The 15,338-nt window shown below is 40.7% G+C and overlaps 1 protein-coding gene across 7 annotated transcripts in view; it reads left to right on the top strand.

The window, feature by feature from the left end:
- Positions 1-15,338, top strand: part of UNC13B (unc-13 homolog B) — a 206,046-nt gene that overhangs the window by 100,031 nt on the left and 90,677 nt on the right. For 2 of the 7 annotated variants that reach the window (XM_031507422.2, XM_021554687.2), the window contains exons 2-3: positions 7,922-10,470; positions 15,193-15,215. The exons of 2 other annotated variants lie outside the window; for them this stretch is intronic. In XM_031507422.2, coding sequence (XP_031363282.2) covers positions 8,025-10,470; positions 15,193-15,215 — 2,469 coding nt within the window. In that variant the 5' untranslated portion in view covers positions 7,922-8,024. Of the gene's footprint in view, positions 1-32; positions 2,635-3,018; positions 3,036-6,844; positions 6,972-7,921; positions 10,471-15,192; positions 15,216-15,338 lie in introns of those variants that run through there. 3 more of the 7 variants (XM_077790530.1, XM_077790532.1, XM_077790531.1) reach the window with 3 other exon arrangements.

Genomic DNA, 15,338 nt, shown 5'->3' with positions numbered 1-15,338 from the left:
TAAGTGAAAGATTGGAACAAATGAAGTGCCTGAGTATAAACTGCAAGTAGGCAGCAACCAAGGAGAATTGCTCTTTATTTTTAGAGGGAGCTCTCTGTGTGCATGTGTATGTGTGTTTACTTTAGCAATACAATAGCTCCATTGGAAACTGACTGGATTTAAAAATGTGTTTTGTAAAACAATTTACATTTAGTATGTTCATTTGTATGCTCTATTTCTTAGTTTTTGTTTTTACCCATTAGACACTAATTGTAGATTTCTTATGACTGGTACAATTGAGTTTGTGTCTGTTTACTTCTCATACTTCTCTGTAAGGAGGATTTGTATCTCAGCTGGAATTTGATATTGAAATCACTATGGGAAGAAGAGTTAAAGGGAAAGGAGCTTGGGAATATTTTAAATTTGATCATTTGAGAAGCAAGTAACTTGGAAAATAAATTACTAGTTTGATTCTTACTTAAATGTCACTTAAGAAAGGGGGTTTTTTAAACACAGAGTATTTGTCATTGGCCTGATATCTTGTGCTGAGAAGCTTGTGAGTTGATGAGATGGAATGACTGGCATGCAGGAGCAATGAGGATGCTGTACAGGCTTGTGAATCAGAGCAGATGTGTGACTGTTTTCAGATATCTTTAAAGGTTTCATTCCATTTATATGGGCAGGTTTCTTTTGCTAATGGAGCAAACCTTTTGGGGATAAACCTAAAGACTTGATACAGAATGCTAAGGTCCTCAGTCCCTGAGATGAAAAGGAGAGAGCTTATAGAAGTAAAGCTGCAGTTTTAGCCCAGGAGGATTTTAGTTGCCACGTGCTACATTTTAATATCATGAGCTGTAAAACCCTAATTATTCCATTTGCTGCTTATGGTACATTCATCCAGCCTGGCTCAACACTGCCAAGTGTCTGTCCTAAGGGAATGCAGAACAGGTCAGAATCAGTGAGTAAGATTGTGTAGAACCAGTCTGTACCAGGGCTGTGCTCTTGCTGCCCTGACAACAGAAGTAGCGTCTCCTAATTCATTACCCTGTATTGGTGAGTGCTGCCTGTCCCTCCCCTGCCTGAATGTCGGTGTGAGCTGAGGCACTGTCACCTAAAGAACCAGCTCCAAACATCATCAGTGAGTCATCAGAGTTTTGAGAAAATCCTTACTGATGAATAATTCATGGTGGTTCTTGTCAGAAATGCAGGACTTTGTAGAGTTCACACTTTTGGTCCAGCAGTAGTTCATTGGGCTGTAAGTTGGATTGCAAGTAGAAGAGAGGCACAGCATGTTCTGTTTCTGTCAGTCTAGGCAGAGCTCTTAGCATCATTCAACATTTTCATAACAGTGCATGCAAGCCTTATTTAAGCCAGAGGTACTGTGTTTTTACTGCCAGTGTTGTCTGTTTCCTTTCTGTTTAAAGGTAGCTGAATAATCAGAAAACTTTCCACAAAGTCTGGCTGACATTTCTAGGGTTTTCATCCCATGGCCAGCCAACTTGTCAGCATGCTCTGATAATTTTGTTTCAGTTCTTGGAGCTTTTTCCTTTAAACAAGAAGTTGATCCTTGATGCAGCCCCATGTGTTCAATATAATGCTTTGTTCTTAGGATCCTGATATGGGGTAAATCTATTTCAAGGAACAGTTAATGCTTTAGGTTGTCAGGGGCAAGCCATCTACTGATTCAGCTGTGTACAAAACCCCCACGCATTGGAACTACTCAGTTCAGGGTACTGCTGAACTTAACTATTTCCCCATTTGCTCTTAAACTGCTGATAACTGCTGCTCAGGTTTTGTATTTGCTGGGAAGAAGTGAAGTAACTTTTATATAAGATAGATAGAAGCAGCTATGGTGTCTGTTTTCAGTATTCAGTTATCCCTTTTGCCTTTTCCTCAGCACAGGGTTGTTTCAGAACTTGGTGGGTGCCTCAGAGCTAGCTTGCTGCTCACCAGGCATGAGGCTTTGCACTGCCAAGGTCGGCAGCTTGCAGCCTGTGCCTCCCTCTGTGACTGGGGACAGCCCCTATTTCTGTCTCCGGATGCTGCCTTTTCCTGGCTGCCAGGTGGTGACAGACCTCATTTGTTACTGCAGGGGGATGCATCGATGTGCCAGGCGCTGCTGCTTCCAGCCTGTATGAAAAGTTGGGATAGAATGATGCAGAGGGAATGAGCACATTGAGGGACTGAGGAACGGAGGGGCTGCCTGGTGCTGAGCTGCCCTCTGGGGGTTTCCGAGGCAGCTGGACTTAAAGTCTGGGCATCTCAGTCCTTCTCCGTCTGTGCTCACAGAAGGGGTGCTCTCTGGATGACAGAGATTAATTAATCCCCGTTTTACAGAAAGCTGAGACTCACTTGACTTCTGGGGCGTCCTCAAAATTTGTAAGAGGGTATTAAGGAGTTAAAGCAGGAACTGCTATCTTCTATGACACGGTGATACTCTTCCATTACATTGGTTTAATTTTATGGTGTTTTGCAACAGAAGTTTTTACATTGGTGAATGCCATGAACCTGCAATACTTCAGTGGGTGTTTTGCCCTCATAGTTTGTGATTTTTACTGTTCCTTTACTTAGTAGTTACTCTGGTAACTTGCTGGTGTGGTGGACTATTACTCAGATTTGGTTTTTTTCCCTTGGTCAGCAGGCCTTGTGCAAAAGGTGAGAAGTAACTGTGATGTGGGAGGTGCAGAACTGTGTTATATGCAGTGTTCCCTGTATCAGTTTTCCACCCTGAGGATGACTGACTGACCTCACCTGACCTTTTGTCATTTCTATCAAACTGCTCAGGAAGGTTTTAAGTGTGCCGTTTTTTTCTGAAATGTGTCAGGTGTGAAGGCTGGCTGTTATTGCATTGAAGTGTTTTGTCATAGTTTTTGCTTAGCTGTATTGAAATAAATGTTGTAGGTACAGATACAACCTATAAAATACATTTGGAAGTGTTTTAAAACTTAAGAAAGTTCTACAAGATAGGTGGTTTTGCAGCTAGTGTGGTAATTCCTGAGAGCGAAGCATTGAGGCTTGGCAACAGCGGGACTGTGAAAGGGTTACCGAGAGACTGGGTAATAGTTTTTCTCCTCACACTGTTTTATGTAAAATTATTGTCATCCTTTTGTAACTACTGTCTTTTCAATGACATTAATGTATTTCCTCTTCAATCCACTGTGGAGTTCCATGTGTCTCTTCTGCATGTTACTTTCAGCCTAAATGTCCTGAGGTGAAAGCGTTTCTCAACAGTATGTTTTGTTCTCCAGCTCTGCTGCTTTTTGCCCAGGATTACTCAGCTCAGTACCTTGTTGTTCTTATCATCCATGCTAGGACTCTAGGACTCAAAAGTTAGAATTTTTGTTAATTATCAGAAGACGGTTTGAAGAAAGACATATTTTCAGCCGCAAAGCAATAGTGCCATGTCCAGGTATGATCCAACCCAAAATTAAATCTAGTGATATTAATTAGAAAATTGCAAGCTCATCTCCAGAAGTCAAACAGCAAAACTGATGATAACCCTTCAGATCTCTGTCAAGCCTTGTTAGGATTATTTCAGCAATTATTGTGTTTAAATATGCTGCAATATTCTCAGGAAGAGTCAATGTTTCAGCATGCTGAGTGCTGGGGCGATGTTGCTATGGCAGCCTTAGCCATGATTTCTTTCTGTTTTAAATGCCAAAATCTTTTTCCTCACAATGTCCTGCATTCTATTGGTATTCTTCATGTTTAAATGACACTTTATAAAGTAGGAAGATCATTTATCAGGCATTTTATTTATTATTACTTTTCCTATTGTAATTGCTAGTACAGGTAATGCAGTACCACTTTGTGTGGATAATACTGCAAATATAATCTAATAAAAAATATTTCACTCAGTAGCATGAGTCAGTAGTCAGAGAGGCTGCTGTGAAATGTTTTTCTGATCATAGTTAATTGTTTTTATGTCTCTTTGCTGGGTTCCTTGAACACCTTATCTACCCTGAGGTACCAGCACCTTCTAACATGGTGCTGTGCGCTAAAGGTGGCTCAGTATTAAGCTTAGTATGATGAAAACCAGATAGCCATTAAAAGGGGTGTCAGACATTGGGATGAGCTGCCCATGGGAGTGGTGGAGTCACTATCCCTGGAGATATTTCAATGCCATATAGATGTGGCATTCAGGTATGTGGTTTAGTAGTGGCTCTAGCAATGCTGAGTAAATGGTTGGATTTTTTTACCTTAAAGATCTATTCCTACCTAAACAAATCCGTGATTCTGTAAGATAAGCATACCTCATTTTAACAGAGTTTTTGTGCTCTCGCCCCTTTTTCTTTCACCAGACTGCAGCCAGCCCACTGCAGTGTGGGGCAGTGCTAAAGGCACACAATGCTGCCTTTGTTTTTAGCCATGCTGGTCCAGTGTCTCACAGAACTGAAGATGCTGCTCAGAGGGGGTTGCAGGCACCTCCCCTCTCCCCGGTGAGAGCCTGGCTCTCTGTTTTATGCTGTAAGCATAAAACATGGCTGATCCCCAGCTGATCAGCAGAGATAACATAAGTGAATTTTATTCCTTCATGGGATTTCTCATGTTCTTTTTTTCTCATTCATGGATGCTGGCATGGCATGCTTTTACTCCTGTTGTCATGGCTAATCTGTATGTCAGGAGGAAAAGTATCTGTTGTTCATGTATTGCAAGGCTATTTCAGAAGTGTGTCCAGCAACAAGGTAATGAGATGTGCAGCGTTTGTGGTAGCTCACCTGTTTCCCCTCTCTAAAATCCTAGTATGTCAGCTTTGTCTTCATGGGAATAGCAAAATAACCCAAAAATTCCCAAGTAAAGCAGAAATGTAATCCTCATGTTGAGCTTGAGGCTGGCTCTCTTTTGGGAAGTTGGGGAACATAGAAGTGGTGGTGCCTGTGCATGCTGCTCTCTAGCACTTCCAGAGATAGCTGTACGGAACTGAGCATGGAATGTTCCTGGAAGGAGATGCCTGCTAACAAGGCAGTCAGAAGAAACATTGTGTAGTCAGTGAAGATTTGCAACATCTGGCAGAACACCAGGATCCAAATATTATTTCCTAAAAGTCTTGATTTCTTGTTATGTGTTAATGTGATTCCTGGAGTGATCCTGGAAGGGAAGAGGACTTAAACAAGGATTTACATCTAGATTAGGTTTTGGGTTTTTTTTCCTGGGTGAACCTGCATTAACTTTTAGTGTCACTTCACATGTCTGTGCTACAAAAAAACCATGGTTCTAACACAGACAACACAAGACAAATAAGTGATCTCTATAGGATACAAGTTGCAGAGCACTTAGTCTGGAGCGTGGAAGGGGGGATAGGAGCAGGCACACAGCCCAGGGTGGAGAGGAGGAGGAGAGGATGTGGCAGGAGGTGCAGAGACACTCTGGGACCAGCCCACAGATGAGTGAATGCTCAGAGCTTCAGATCTGAGCGTGGGCTTAGGTGGGGAGTGGAGGGAGGAAGCCTTTGGGAGGGGGACAAAGAGGGCAATTCTCTTACTTGATTCCTGGCATTTCACTTAGTGGGCAGTGATTTGATCTTTGGTGGTAAAGAGTGATTCCACCCACTGTAGAGAGAGGTAGAAAGGCTTCCCTCTGAGCCAGAGCTGCTGTCCACATGTTCTGCTCTGGCCTTGTTCCCAGCTTTGGAGGAAGCAGTTTCTGTCGTTCTTGGGAAAAGATGGAAAGTATTTTAGTAAATAGTATTTTAAAAAAGTATTTTAGTTTTAGTATTTGATGAAATCAAAAATGTGCTTTTAAAAGTCTCCAATTAAGTAGATATTCCTCTCTGTATGTGTGTGTGTGTGTATATACATACACACAACCACACACACATATATACAAACACACCTATAGATATACATATACTTATGTCACAAATACTATATATAAATAAAAATGACGGTGTTTTACTTTTTGTGTTGAGCTGCTAGCTTTGCAATAGCTGCAATCTTGTGAGTAAGTGTTCAGCAGGAAAAAAGTGATTTCTGTTAAAAACTGCTGCTCTTGAGTGCTGTAGCAGACAAAGGAAGTAAGAGCAAGCTCTGTCTTGAATTGGTTTTTTTTTAAACTGAAGTTATCATTATGCCCCTCTGGTGCCTTGGAAGCTGCATACAGAAGAAAACATGATGAAGACTGAGCTTCCTGAGGGAAGCCTTGCACAAGCATATGTAGGCTTTTCTCCTAGCACTGGATAATACTTGAAATTAGCATTTCTGTGTGCTACCCTCAGGTAACATGTGTAGGGAGCCACAACTATGGAGCTCTTTTTCTCGGCTGCCATTGTATCCAATTACTTGCTGTCCAAGCAATTCTTGGATATTCTCCAAGCAATTCTTCTATCTTCACTTCTTACAACTGGTACAGAAGTGATTTTTTTATGTTAAACATCAGTTACTGACTTAAGTGAAAATGGCTAAACTGTGTAAGTGGTGGAAGAAGAGAGTCTGAGAAAATATTTCTTATGTTAGCCCTGTTTTATGAGGAGATAGATTAAAAAAACCAACCAAACAAACAAAACCCAAACAAAAAAATCCCAATTAATTTTTCTGGACCAATGGCCTGAAAATTCTAGAAAATTTAAACTTACTTTCTTTAAAGAAGTTGATAATTAGTCTCACAGAGAATTTGTTTAGCCTACAAAAGAGCAGGTATTGCCTTTGGAGATGCCTGATGAGGAGACTTAAACCTGAAACACAGATACAACCTCTTTTATGGCATATTAATTAAGGTCTTATTATAGAGATTGGTATTTGCAATGCTGCTTCATCCAGATCAAAAAACACTCTCTCTCTTCCTGCCCCAAAGTGAAACAATAAAAATAAAAGAAAGTTACCATAGGTCTTAAATAAAACAAGATTATGAGAAAGAATGTGTGCTTCAGGCAGCAAGTCCAAACTGAATCATCAAATACAGTTGCGTTCTCCAGTTACCTTGCCTCCAGGAGAGTCCTGTGTGGATCTCTTGTGTGCCCTACTGTCTGGAGGAGAAGACTGGTTGTATGTTGCTTAGTAAGTATCCCATTAAAAGCACATGGAAGTTTAAAGTAGTTAACATAGTGGTTTTTTTTTTTTTTTTTTTCATTTTGGTCATTAGAGAGGCGATTTAAACTGGGGACAATAATCAATTGCAAAATCTCCAGAGCTGGAGTAGAAGTGGCATACAGAAGCTTCATGCTGTCAACTCAGCCTGTTTGTGCATATGCTGAGTGTAGCATATTTAACTGCAGGTTAGCTTGGGAAGCTTGCAAGCTTTGAGGTTTTTTAGTTAGTTTTTTGTGGGGTTTTTTTGTTAGATTTTTGTGGGGTTTTTTTGTTTGTTTGTTTTTTTGTGTTTTTTTGTTCATTTTCTGTATTTTTTTTACTGCTTTGTAGTAAAATATTAAGATGAAATACTAAAATAGCAGAAAGGTTTTACTCCTAAAATCTATCATCCAGTCTTCTTGCCACTTTATATCACTTTGTGCAATTCCTGTGGGCTAGCTGGTACTGCACCAAGTTAAATTTGATTTCTGCTTTGGTTTGAAGAAAGGATGAAGATTGTGAACTTGAAAGGAGGGGAAATGTGCAAGGATTGAATTTATAATGTCAGAACTACGTATTTGGGGGGTAATTAAATCATACAATGTGCAATTGCCAGGAGCTCAAGCTTGAGATTAATTTGCAAACCTGGTAGGAAAACGACCACAGAATTGCTTTTTGAATTTTACCTTCTTTTTTTTTTCCCCACTCTCTTGAATAGAAGAGGGAGTGAGGAACACTTATTCCAACAAGAACCTGATCTGGGGTGGTGGCCAAAACCAAGACAATGACTGTACACTTTAAATAGTACATCCTCTTTCTGTCTGATTTTATGTGTATGCTGGTTTTAGGTTTTGGGTTTTTTTTAATTCTTCTGCTTAAGTTACCTTGGATATTTCTACTGAACCAAACTGTAATGTTTTCTTCCCCTCTTTCGGTAGCTGCCTCATGACAGACTAAAAACTGGATGCAAGTTGTGCGTTGAGAAGTGATTGATATGTGCTTGTGCAGCTTGTAGCACTATGAGAAACACAGGTGCAGCTGATGATGTTTGCTAGAAGTAGATTGAAAAAGCAAGAAAATGAATTTTCACTTCTGCACAGAAAACCTGTTGTAAAACTGCAGGGCAGGAAGCAATTCCGGAAGCAAAAACTCCATTTGTTTCTGCGGGACAAAATGAAGAGGCTTCTCCAAGGTCAGGTAGATGATAATTCAAACCATGCACATCGCTGCCAGCTCTCCCCAGTGGAGATTGAATCAGACATGTTTGTTTGTGGAATCAACAGGAGCTCTCCAAGCACTGAATTTTCCATGGCTGGAGGGGACTTTCGTCAGGATGGAGGACATGATTCCAAGGGAATGAGTGAAGTGTGTGTTGGTGAGGTGGAACTGAACTGGGGTGGCTACGTAAAAATACCATGTTCAGTTCAGCAGAACAAGAAGGACTTGCAGGGAAGTTCTGATGGTATCATGCAGACCTCTTCTGCAATAAAGGGCAGAGTGTCTGAGGGACAGGACCTTTCTTCCTTGAGCATTACCATGAGCTGGAGGGATGCAGCTGAAAGGCAAGGGTGCTTTCCCAAGGAAAAGACCATTGCATACAAGAGTCGAAGAAGGCAGTCAAGAGACCGCTCAGCTGATGTGGTTGATTACATTGTTAAAGAGCTACAGGGAATAAGTCGAATCCAGACAGAGATTGCAGAGCTCCGTCAACACCTCACCTTGATAAAAGGCTCTGTGGATGAAGTCTCCAGCTGTGTGGACACTGTCTTGAGTGAGATAGAAGGCCTGCAGGGTGGTTCCAGTGGCAAAACCCAGGGTACACATGCTCGAGAGCCAAGAAGGGATGTACAAAAGGAAGAACCAGTGTTATATTTTTATGGCATACCAGAGAAAGATGATGAAAACACAGTAGACCTTATCTGCAGCTTTTTGTCTGAATATCACTGTTTCAATGGTATTCAGTGCAGTAAGTATATAAAAGATGCTTATAGGTCAGATATTGGTACAGGCAAACCATTAATGCCAAGACCAGCAGTTGTGAAACTTGTGAGTTGTGAACAGAGAGACTTTATTTTACAGAAGTCTATTCTTCTGCAGAGCTCAGGGGTCCGTGTTGCTACCAGTGAGGAGCAAAAGAGGCAGAATGGCCAGAGGGGCCAAAATCCAGATTCAGTCTCTTCACAGTCTGGCTTCAAGAAAAACAGTCAGAACTCAGTGAATCCGGATGGGGCTCAGAGAACTGATGCAATTGGGCACCTTCAGATGGACTCATGCCAGGTTAAGTATAAAAGCACGAGTAGGAAAGCAGAGTGTGCAGGTGAGAGACTGGATTCTGTGCAGAAGTCAGCCTTGACCAAGAAAGACACTTTGATACTTGAAGCTGGAAAGGAAGCACAAACAATAAGCTGCGGTGAGCAGCCTTCAGATAACAGGGACATTTGCCAGGCCCATGCTGAACCTCCACAGGTGTCCAATTCACCTAAATCAGGTGATGGAAATCACTGCTGCTCATCTGACTCTTCGGGCCATGCAAGCCAGATGTGTGCTTCAAGTAAAGTTAGTGAGCAGAGGCTTGACACTAAAAGCATCACTGAGAATTCTTCATCTCTTCTAGAAAAAGATGAGGGGATAAACACAGAAGAAATTGAAACAGACTATGATAACTCTTGCAAATTTACCAATGCAGAGAAAGGTGATGTTCAAAGAGAAGATGTTTCTAGTGGGGTGACAACCATTAGCTATGATCATACAACAGATGAAATGGCTGACAGTAGTGACAGCTTGAAAGATATGATCCAAATGGACCTGAATGATCAAGATCCAACTGATCAGGTCTTTAGGGATGTCCTGGAAAATTCTCAGTATTTCCTTGACCATTCCCGGGACAACATTGATCTTGTAGACATGAAGTTTTACACTAATAAGCTTGGGAAAGCTATTCACCACTTCAGGTCTGCTCTGCAAGTGGTGTTCCATAAACTGGAGACAAGTGATTCTGAAATCCTTTTGGAAAATGATAGTGGCTTACAGATGGATGATGACAACACTCTTATGCTGACCAGTTCAGGTATGGGTGGCAGCTCTGATTACTTTGCAGAAACCCCTCCTAGTCAGTCCTCTGAGAGCCAGGCAAATGCAAATGTCAACAGTGAAGCATCTGCTCAGATGCAATTTGCTCCTTCCAGTCTTTCCTCTGTTTTGCATGAGCCTCCTGTTTCCTGTGTGCTGCCATCATCTGTATGTGAAATCCCTGCTAGGCAGCAGTTACCTCGTGAGGAGCTTGGAGAAGATGGGAACTGTCCACCTGAGCCAGGAAAGGAGTGCAGGCCCATGAGCCTTGACAAGGTGTGCGCGGAGACCATCTACCTGAACAAATGCATCAACAATTTCAAAAATGTGCTGAGGGAAAAGAGACAAATGCGTAGGAGACTCTTAAAAGAATTAGCACAGGAGGGAAACTGGATTTCTGCTGAGGAGACAAATTCAGGTAAAATGAAAAAAATACTTTTAAGAAGATGTCAAAATCTGTATTTGTGCAGCCAGCAGCCAACATTCATTCTGGGGGTGAACTGTGAACATTTTGTGAGTTTATTAAAAATTGTGAGTAAATAGTTACAAGGACAAGTATATGCGCTGTACAGTAGTACTGACAAAACCCCCTAAAATTTACTGTGTAACACACTGAAATGCCAGTTAGCAAGCTTCACCTTTTTTTTTTTTCTCTCTTTGAGAGAGGGAGATTTGCAGTGCTTCTTCCAAATAGCAGGTGTTATGGTTTTTCGTCATAATTCGTGACTTGGTTTCTTGTTAAATATAATAGCTAAGACATGTGATAACAAAGTGTGCATTTGTGCTATAAGTAGCCAGATTTGCAGTTTTGTGAGTTGAGCGGATCTAGACTTTAAGTGACTCTATCAGAAAGTGGGAGTTCTCAGTGTTTAATCACTGTTATACGCTATCCTAGATGTTAAAGGAGACCTTTAAAATAATAAAGACTACTAATAATAATAGTTTAAAAATTGCAAAGTTGAAACTTGTATTTTAGTATTGTTTCCATAACTTGTCCACAAGATGGAAAGATTTTTTGTTTCTGGGGAACTACATCCCTTATTTGCAGCACAGATTTTGAAATGTATGACCAAAGCAGATGTGAGCTGACACAGTGGTGGAGCAGTGTTCCTAAACCATTTCCTGAGTCTGTGGGAGATAGAGCTGACTGGTATCTTTTGATGGGACATGTTTTGACAGCCTCGATTTGGTAAAACAGATCCTAAAGTTGAAGTGTAGGTCCATCTTCCTCCTTCCTCTCCAGGCAGTGAGAAAGCTTTCTCAGTGTCATCCCTATGAGTCACTACTCAGTTAAGGAAAGAGGCTTTGTTTCAAGAGTGGAAGTTATTTTAACTACATCTTGAAATCTTCACATACTTGTTGTGAGCTTCTCGTATCAAATACTATGTTCACTCTTCTTGTAATCATGGAAGCTGGTCAGAATGATCAGGGGACTCCTCTCCCTCCTGAAGGAGTCATCTATTGCCAAGTGCTTTTCCAGTGACTCTGCTTTCACTGTGAAGAAACAATCTGTCAAGCCATACTTGATTTCTGTACCAGTCATCTTCTCAGTTATGCAGATCATAAAGCTGGTAATCAGCTCTCTGCTTTCTTATTTTATACAAAGTCTTTATTAGTATAGAGTTGGCTCAAACTATAAGCTTTAATGAGGGAAACGATGTGATTTATTAGTGGGCTTGGTACAGATGCTTTTTTTTTTTTGCTAGTGTTTGTGTGGTGCTCAAGTCCTGGACATATGTCCTAATTTTAGAACCTGAGAGAACAGGCAGTGGTTTGGATTAGCATGTGCCACAGTACAGCAGAAGTACTGAAACAGCCTGTTTCTGAATGTGAGAGGAGGCTGCTCATCTCAGCAGTTTGAGCAGCACAGGCATGTTCACAAGGCAAGAAGTAGCCAAAACAGTTGAGAAAGGGGAACAGAGCTGCGCTTTGTATCATTGATCTGGCTCCAGGGTGAATTCGTATTTTTTGTCCTCCCTGGTTCAGTTCTCTTGAATATCATCCAGTGATGTGACAAAAACTGGTGGCGCTTGTGTGCCACTCCCATAAAGCTAGATCTATAGTAGATTTGGCAGTTGAAGCTATAAAGATGTGTGTGATGATGTAACAATGTAGGAGATGCACTCTGAGAGACAGGAGGAGTCAAAGGAATCAAAGATAGTGGAAAAAAGTGAATGAAGGATAAGAAAAGTAAGACCTTGGGGAGAAAACCCTGGAGATGCCAGGAAGCAAAGCAGCCCAGACCCTGACAGCTAGAGAGGGAAAGAGATGGAACTAGATGATCTTTAAGGTGTCTTCCAACACAAAACATTCTATGATTCTGTGACTCTCTGAAACAATGTTGTTTTGGCATGCATTTGTCAAGAAAGAGAAACTGCAGTTCTGTGTCCTGTTTCAATATACTCAAGTTTGAGCCAAGCTTTTATTTTTTTCCTTTGGAAAAAGCATCATACCTGGAATGCAGTGAAATGCTGTTGGTTTGTTTTTTTTCCCAGCTGTAGATGAGTGTGTCTTACTTTAAAAATGTAATTTGTTGTTAATAGCCTTTTTAGTTCCTGGAAAAGGTCCACTGAAAACCCAGTTCTGCAGCTGTTTTTTGGTTGTGAACCTAGACCTCACTTTTGCTCAAAAGTTCAGTTCAAGGTATTTTCTTAAATGTGTGCCTCCAGCAAAGGAATGGAAGATAAGTTTGGAGGTGTTGGTAAATATGCATGTTTTGGTGAATCAGAGATGATGCACTGGCATAAAGGTTTAAATTATTTATAGTTGAGCACAGATGCAAATTACTGAAAGAACTTGGAATTTGGCAGATGCATATAAATAATTGTTGTGTTTAATTGGAAGTCAGAAGAAAAAAACCATAAAATATCCCCTGAAAATCTGAGGAAGCTTTTAAAGTTTGATTTTGGGGAAAAATGCGTAAGTGAAGATGATGATAGTTTGACTTTATTTAAAGTAAAACGCTGAAATGCTAGAGATTTTATATTTAAGATGACTGCTCAAAAGTGAAATTGTGAAAGAATTCGGTGATCAAGGTTTAGCCAAGTTAGTCACCGTTGATGAAGCTGTGAGTGCATGTGCCGTAGTGAGACACAAAGTTTTAAATCTGTGTCTGCAGTTACTCAGGGCTTTGCTGAATTTTACATTTGGCCTGAAATTGTCCCTAACTGGCTTAAATTGATGGGCCTCAGAAATCAAGGATGAATATAGATTTTAAGCCAAAATTTTTTTTTTTGGTGTTATCCAAAAATTAGTCTAATGCAAGATTTATTGCTTTGTGTTTGTATAAAAATAAATTTGACCTATATTTGAGAAGCTACAGTGCCCTTAAGTCTTAAAATTTGGCAGTGCTAGCCTGTGTCAAAGAATTTTCTGTGGAAAATCAACCCCAAATGAGCGGAGTGAATATGCTTTTGAAAAATATGTGGTTTGCATATGCTCACTGGTAGCTTGCTACTGTTGAGCATTGCCAGAGACTCCATCTGTCCTTAGTGTTTTCCAGCTAAAAGCAGGGTTTCCCTGCTCGATGTGACTGAAAGCCATAGCAGACCTGAGAGGGGACACGAGTCCAGGTCTCCTGCATCTTCTGCACTTCAAGACTCCTCAAGAGAGGCCAGGAAGGAGTAGAGTTCAAGTACAAAGGAATTAAAAACCCAGGAATAAGGGATGCCTGGATCTGCCTGAGACACCCGGAGACCACCCCAGGGACCAAGTCAGGAGAGATTTGGCTTGGGTTGGAAGGGCATGGGATGACTCTGTAAAAAGAAGGACAAAACCAAAGGATTTGATGTGGAGTTTTGTCTGTCTTAGTGAGAAGGTTTTGCTTAATTAAACAAGACAGGCAGGATTACTTCTGAGAACAGTCAGAAGGGTCCATGCCAAAAAAAACCATGCTCCCATCTGAGTCTGGAAGGGACCATAAGTTTCCTCAGTTTCTCCAGGTCAGCTGATCTGTGCAGAGCAGGCTGCTAAAACACAGCACGTGTGCCACACCAGTCTTGCTGCTTGTGATTTCTCCACCATTAGCTCCAAAGGTAAAGCCTGCAGGGTGGTCCAGAGGTTTTCTGTCCTAATGAGCATCCATGCAGGCATGTCTTAAGGTGGAAAATAGAATTTTTATTTTAGCTACAATCCAGCACTTTGTTTGCTAAAGTAATTTGACTTCTCCTTAGCGATTGAGTTAAAATAGCTTCTCTATTTTCCTGTCTTAGTGATTGCGTGTCTGTAATTACACCCGTATAGACAGTAACTTCAAAAACTATTTTTGCTTTTAAACCAATTTGAGTGTCTCCTGTTGCCATGAAGATATTCCTTCCCCTCCATCTTTCATATACAAATGAGTAATAGGATTCTTCTGTGCAGATAAGAGAATTATCTGATTGGAAGACTTAAAAAATACGATGTCTGTACCGGAAGTTTTGAGTATGACTCTCATGTAACTTTACTAGCCTTGAAATTGCCTATCCATAAACATGAGATTTAGTGTAGGAGGCTTCTGGATTTTTTTTCTTCTTTTTTTTTTTTTTTTTTTTTTTTTTTTTTTTTTTTTTTGATCAGAGGAAAATTGCCTAGATAGATAAACTCAGAAAATATCTCTCTGCATTATGATGCTTGCAAAAGCAAAATGTGTTCCGTGGGAGCTGCCAGTTTCCTCGTATTGGGCAAAATATACAGGGAGTGAGGAAGGGAACAGGGGGGATGTTTCAGATGCAGGAATGCAGGCAGTGGATGCAGTCTGGGGGAGAAGGGAACAAATTTGTTCCTCTTTATATTAAATCCAGTGTTTTTTTCCTGTATGATAAATGACGGCTCCAATTCTGTGTTAAGATTACTTAAAATTCTTCGATGAATCAGGAACAGTAGCTCTAAAAAGAGCTCTCAAAACTATATATTTTAATGCATGTGCAGTTATGGATGAAATTTGATGAGTTTAACTTGAAGTTGTCTGTTAGAAATTAATTGTCTTGTGCATGTCCCAGGAAACACATGGGAAAACTCTGCTGCATGAACATGTTATCAGCTTGAGGCAAACGTTTACCCCAATTTCTATAAAATAATTTACAGAACTCATGGCAGAAATCTGATCTACTAACTTTTGTTCCTCTCCTTCTTGTCTTTTTTTTTTTTTTCTTTCTTGCAGAAGGAGGTAGAGGAGAGCTCCAGGTTGTACATGTTGTCCCTTGTAACCAGCATCTCTTTCTGAAACCGCTGTGTGTGCTTGTCCTGTCTTCCTGTAGCCAACTGCTCCTGCTGAGGCACTGAGATGCAGTTTAGCATGTCGTGATT

Source organism: Lonchura striata, chromosome Z, assembly GCF_046129695.1.
Source record: "Lonchura striata isolate bLonStr1 chromosome Z, bLonStr1.mat, whole genome shotgun sequence".
In the NCBI taxonomy this organism is placed as follows: domain Eukaryota; kingdom Metazoa; phylum Chordata; class Aves; order Passeriformes; family Estrildidae; genus Lonchura; species Lonchura striata.
The sequence above is the reverse complement of the archived record's forward strand: the minus strand, read 5'-3'. Positions and strand labels throughout refer to the sequence as shown.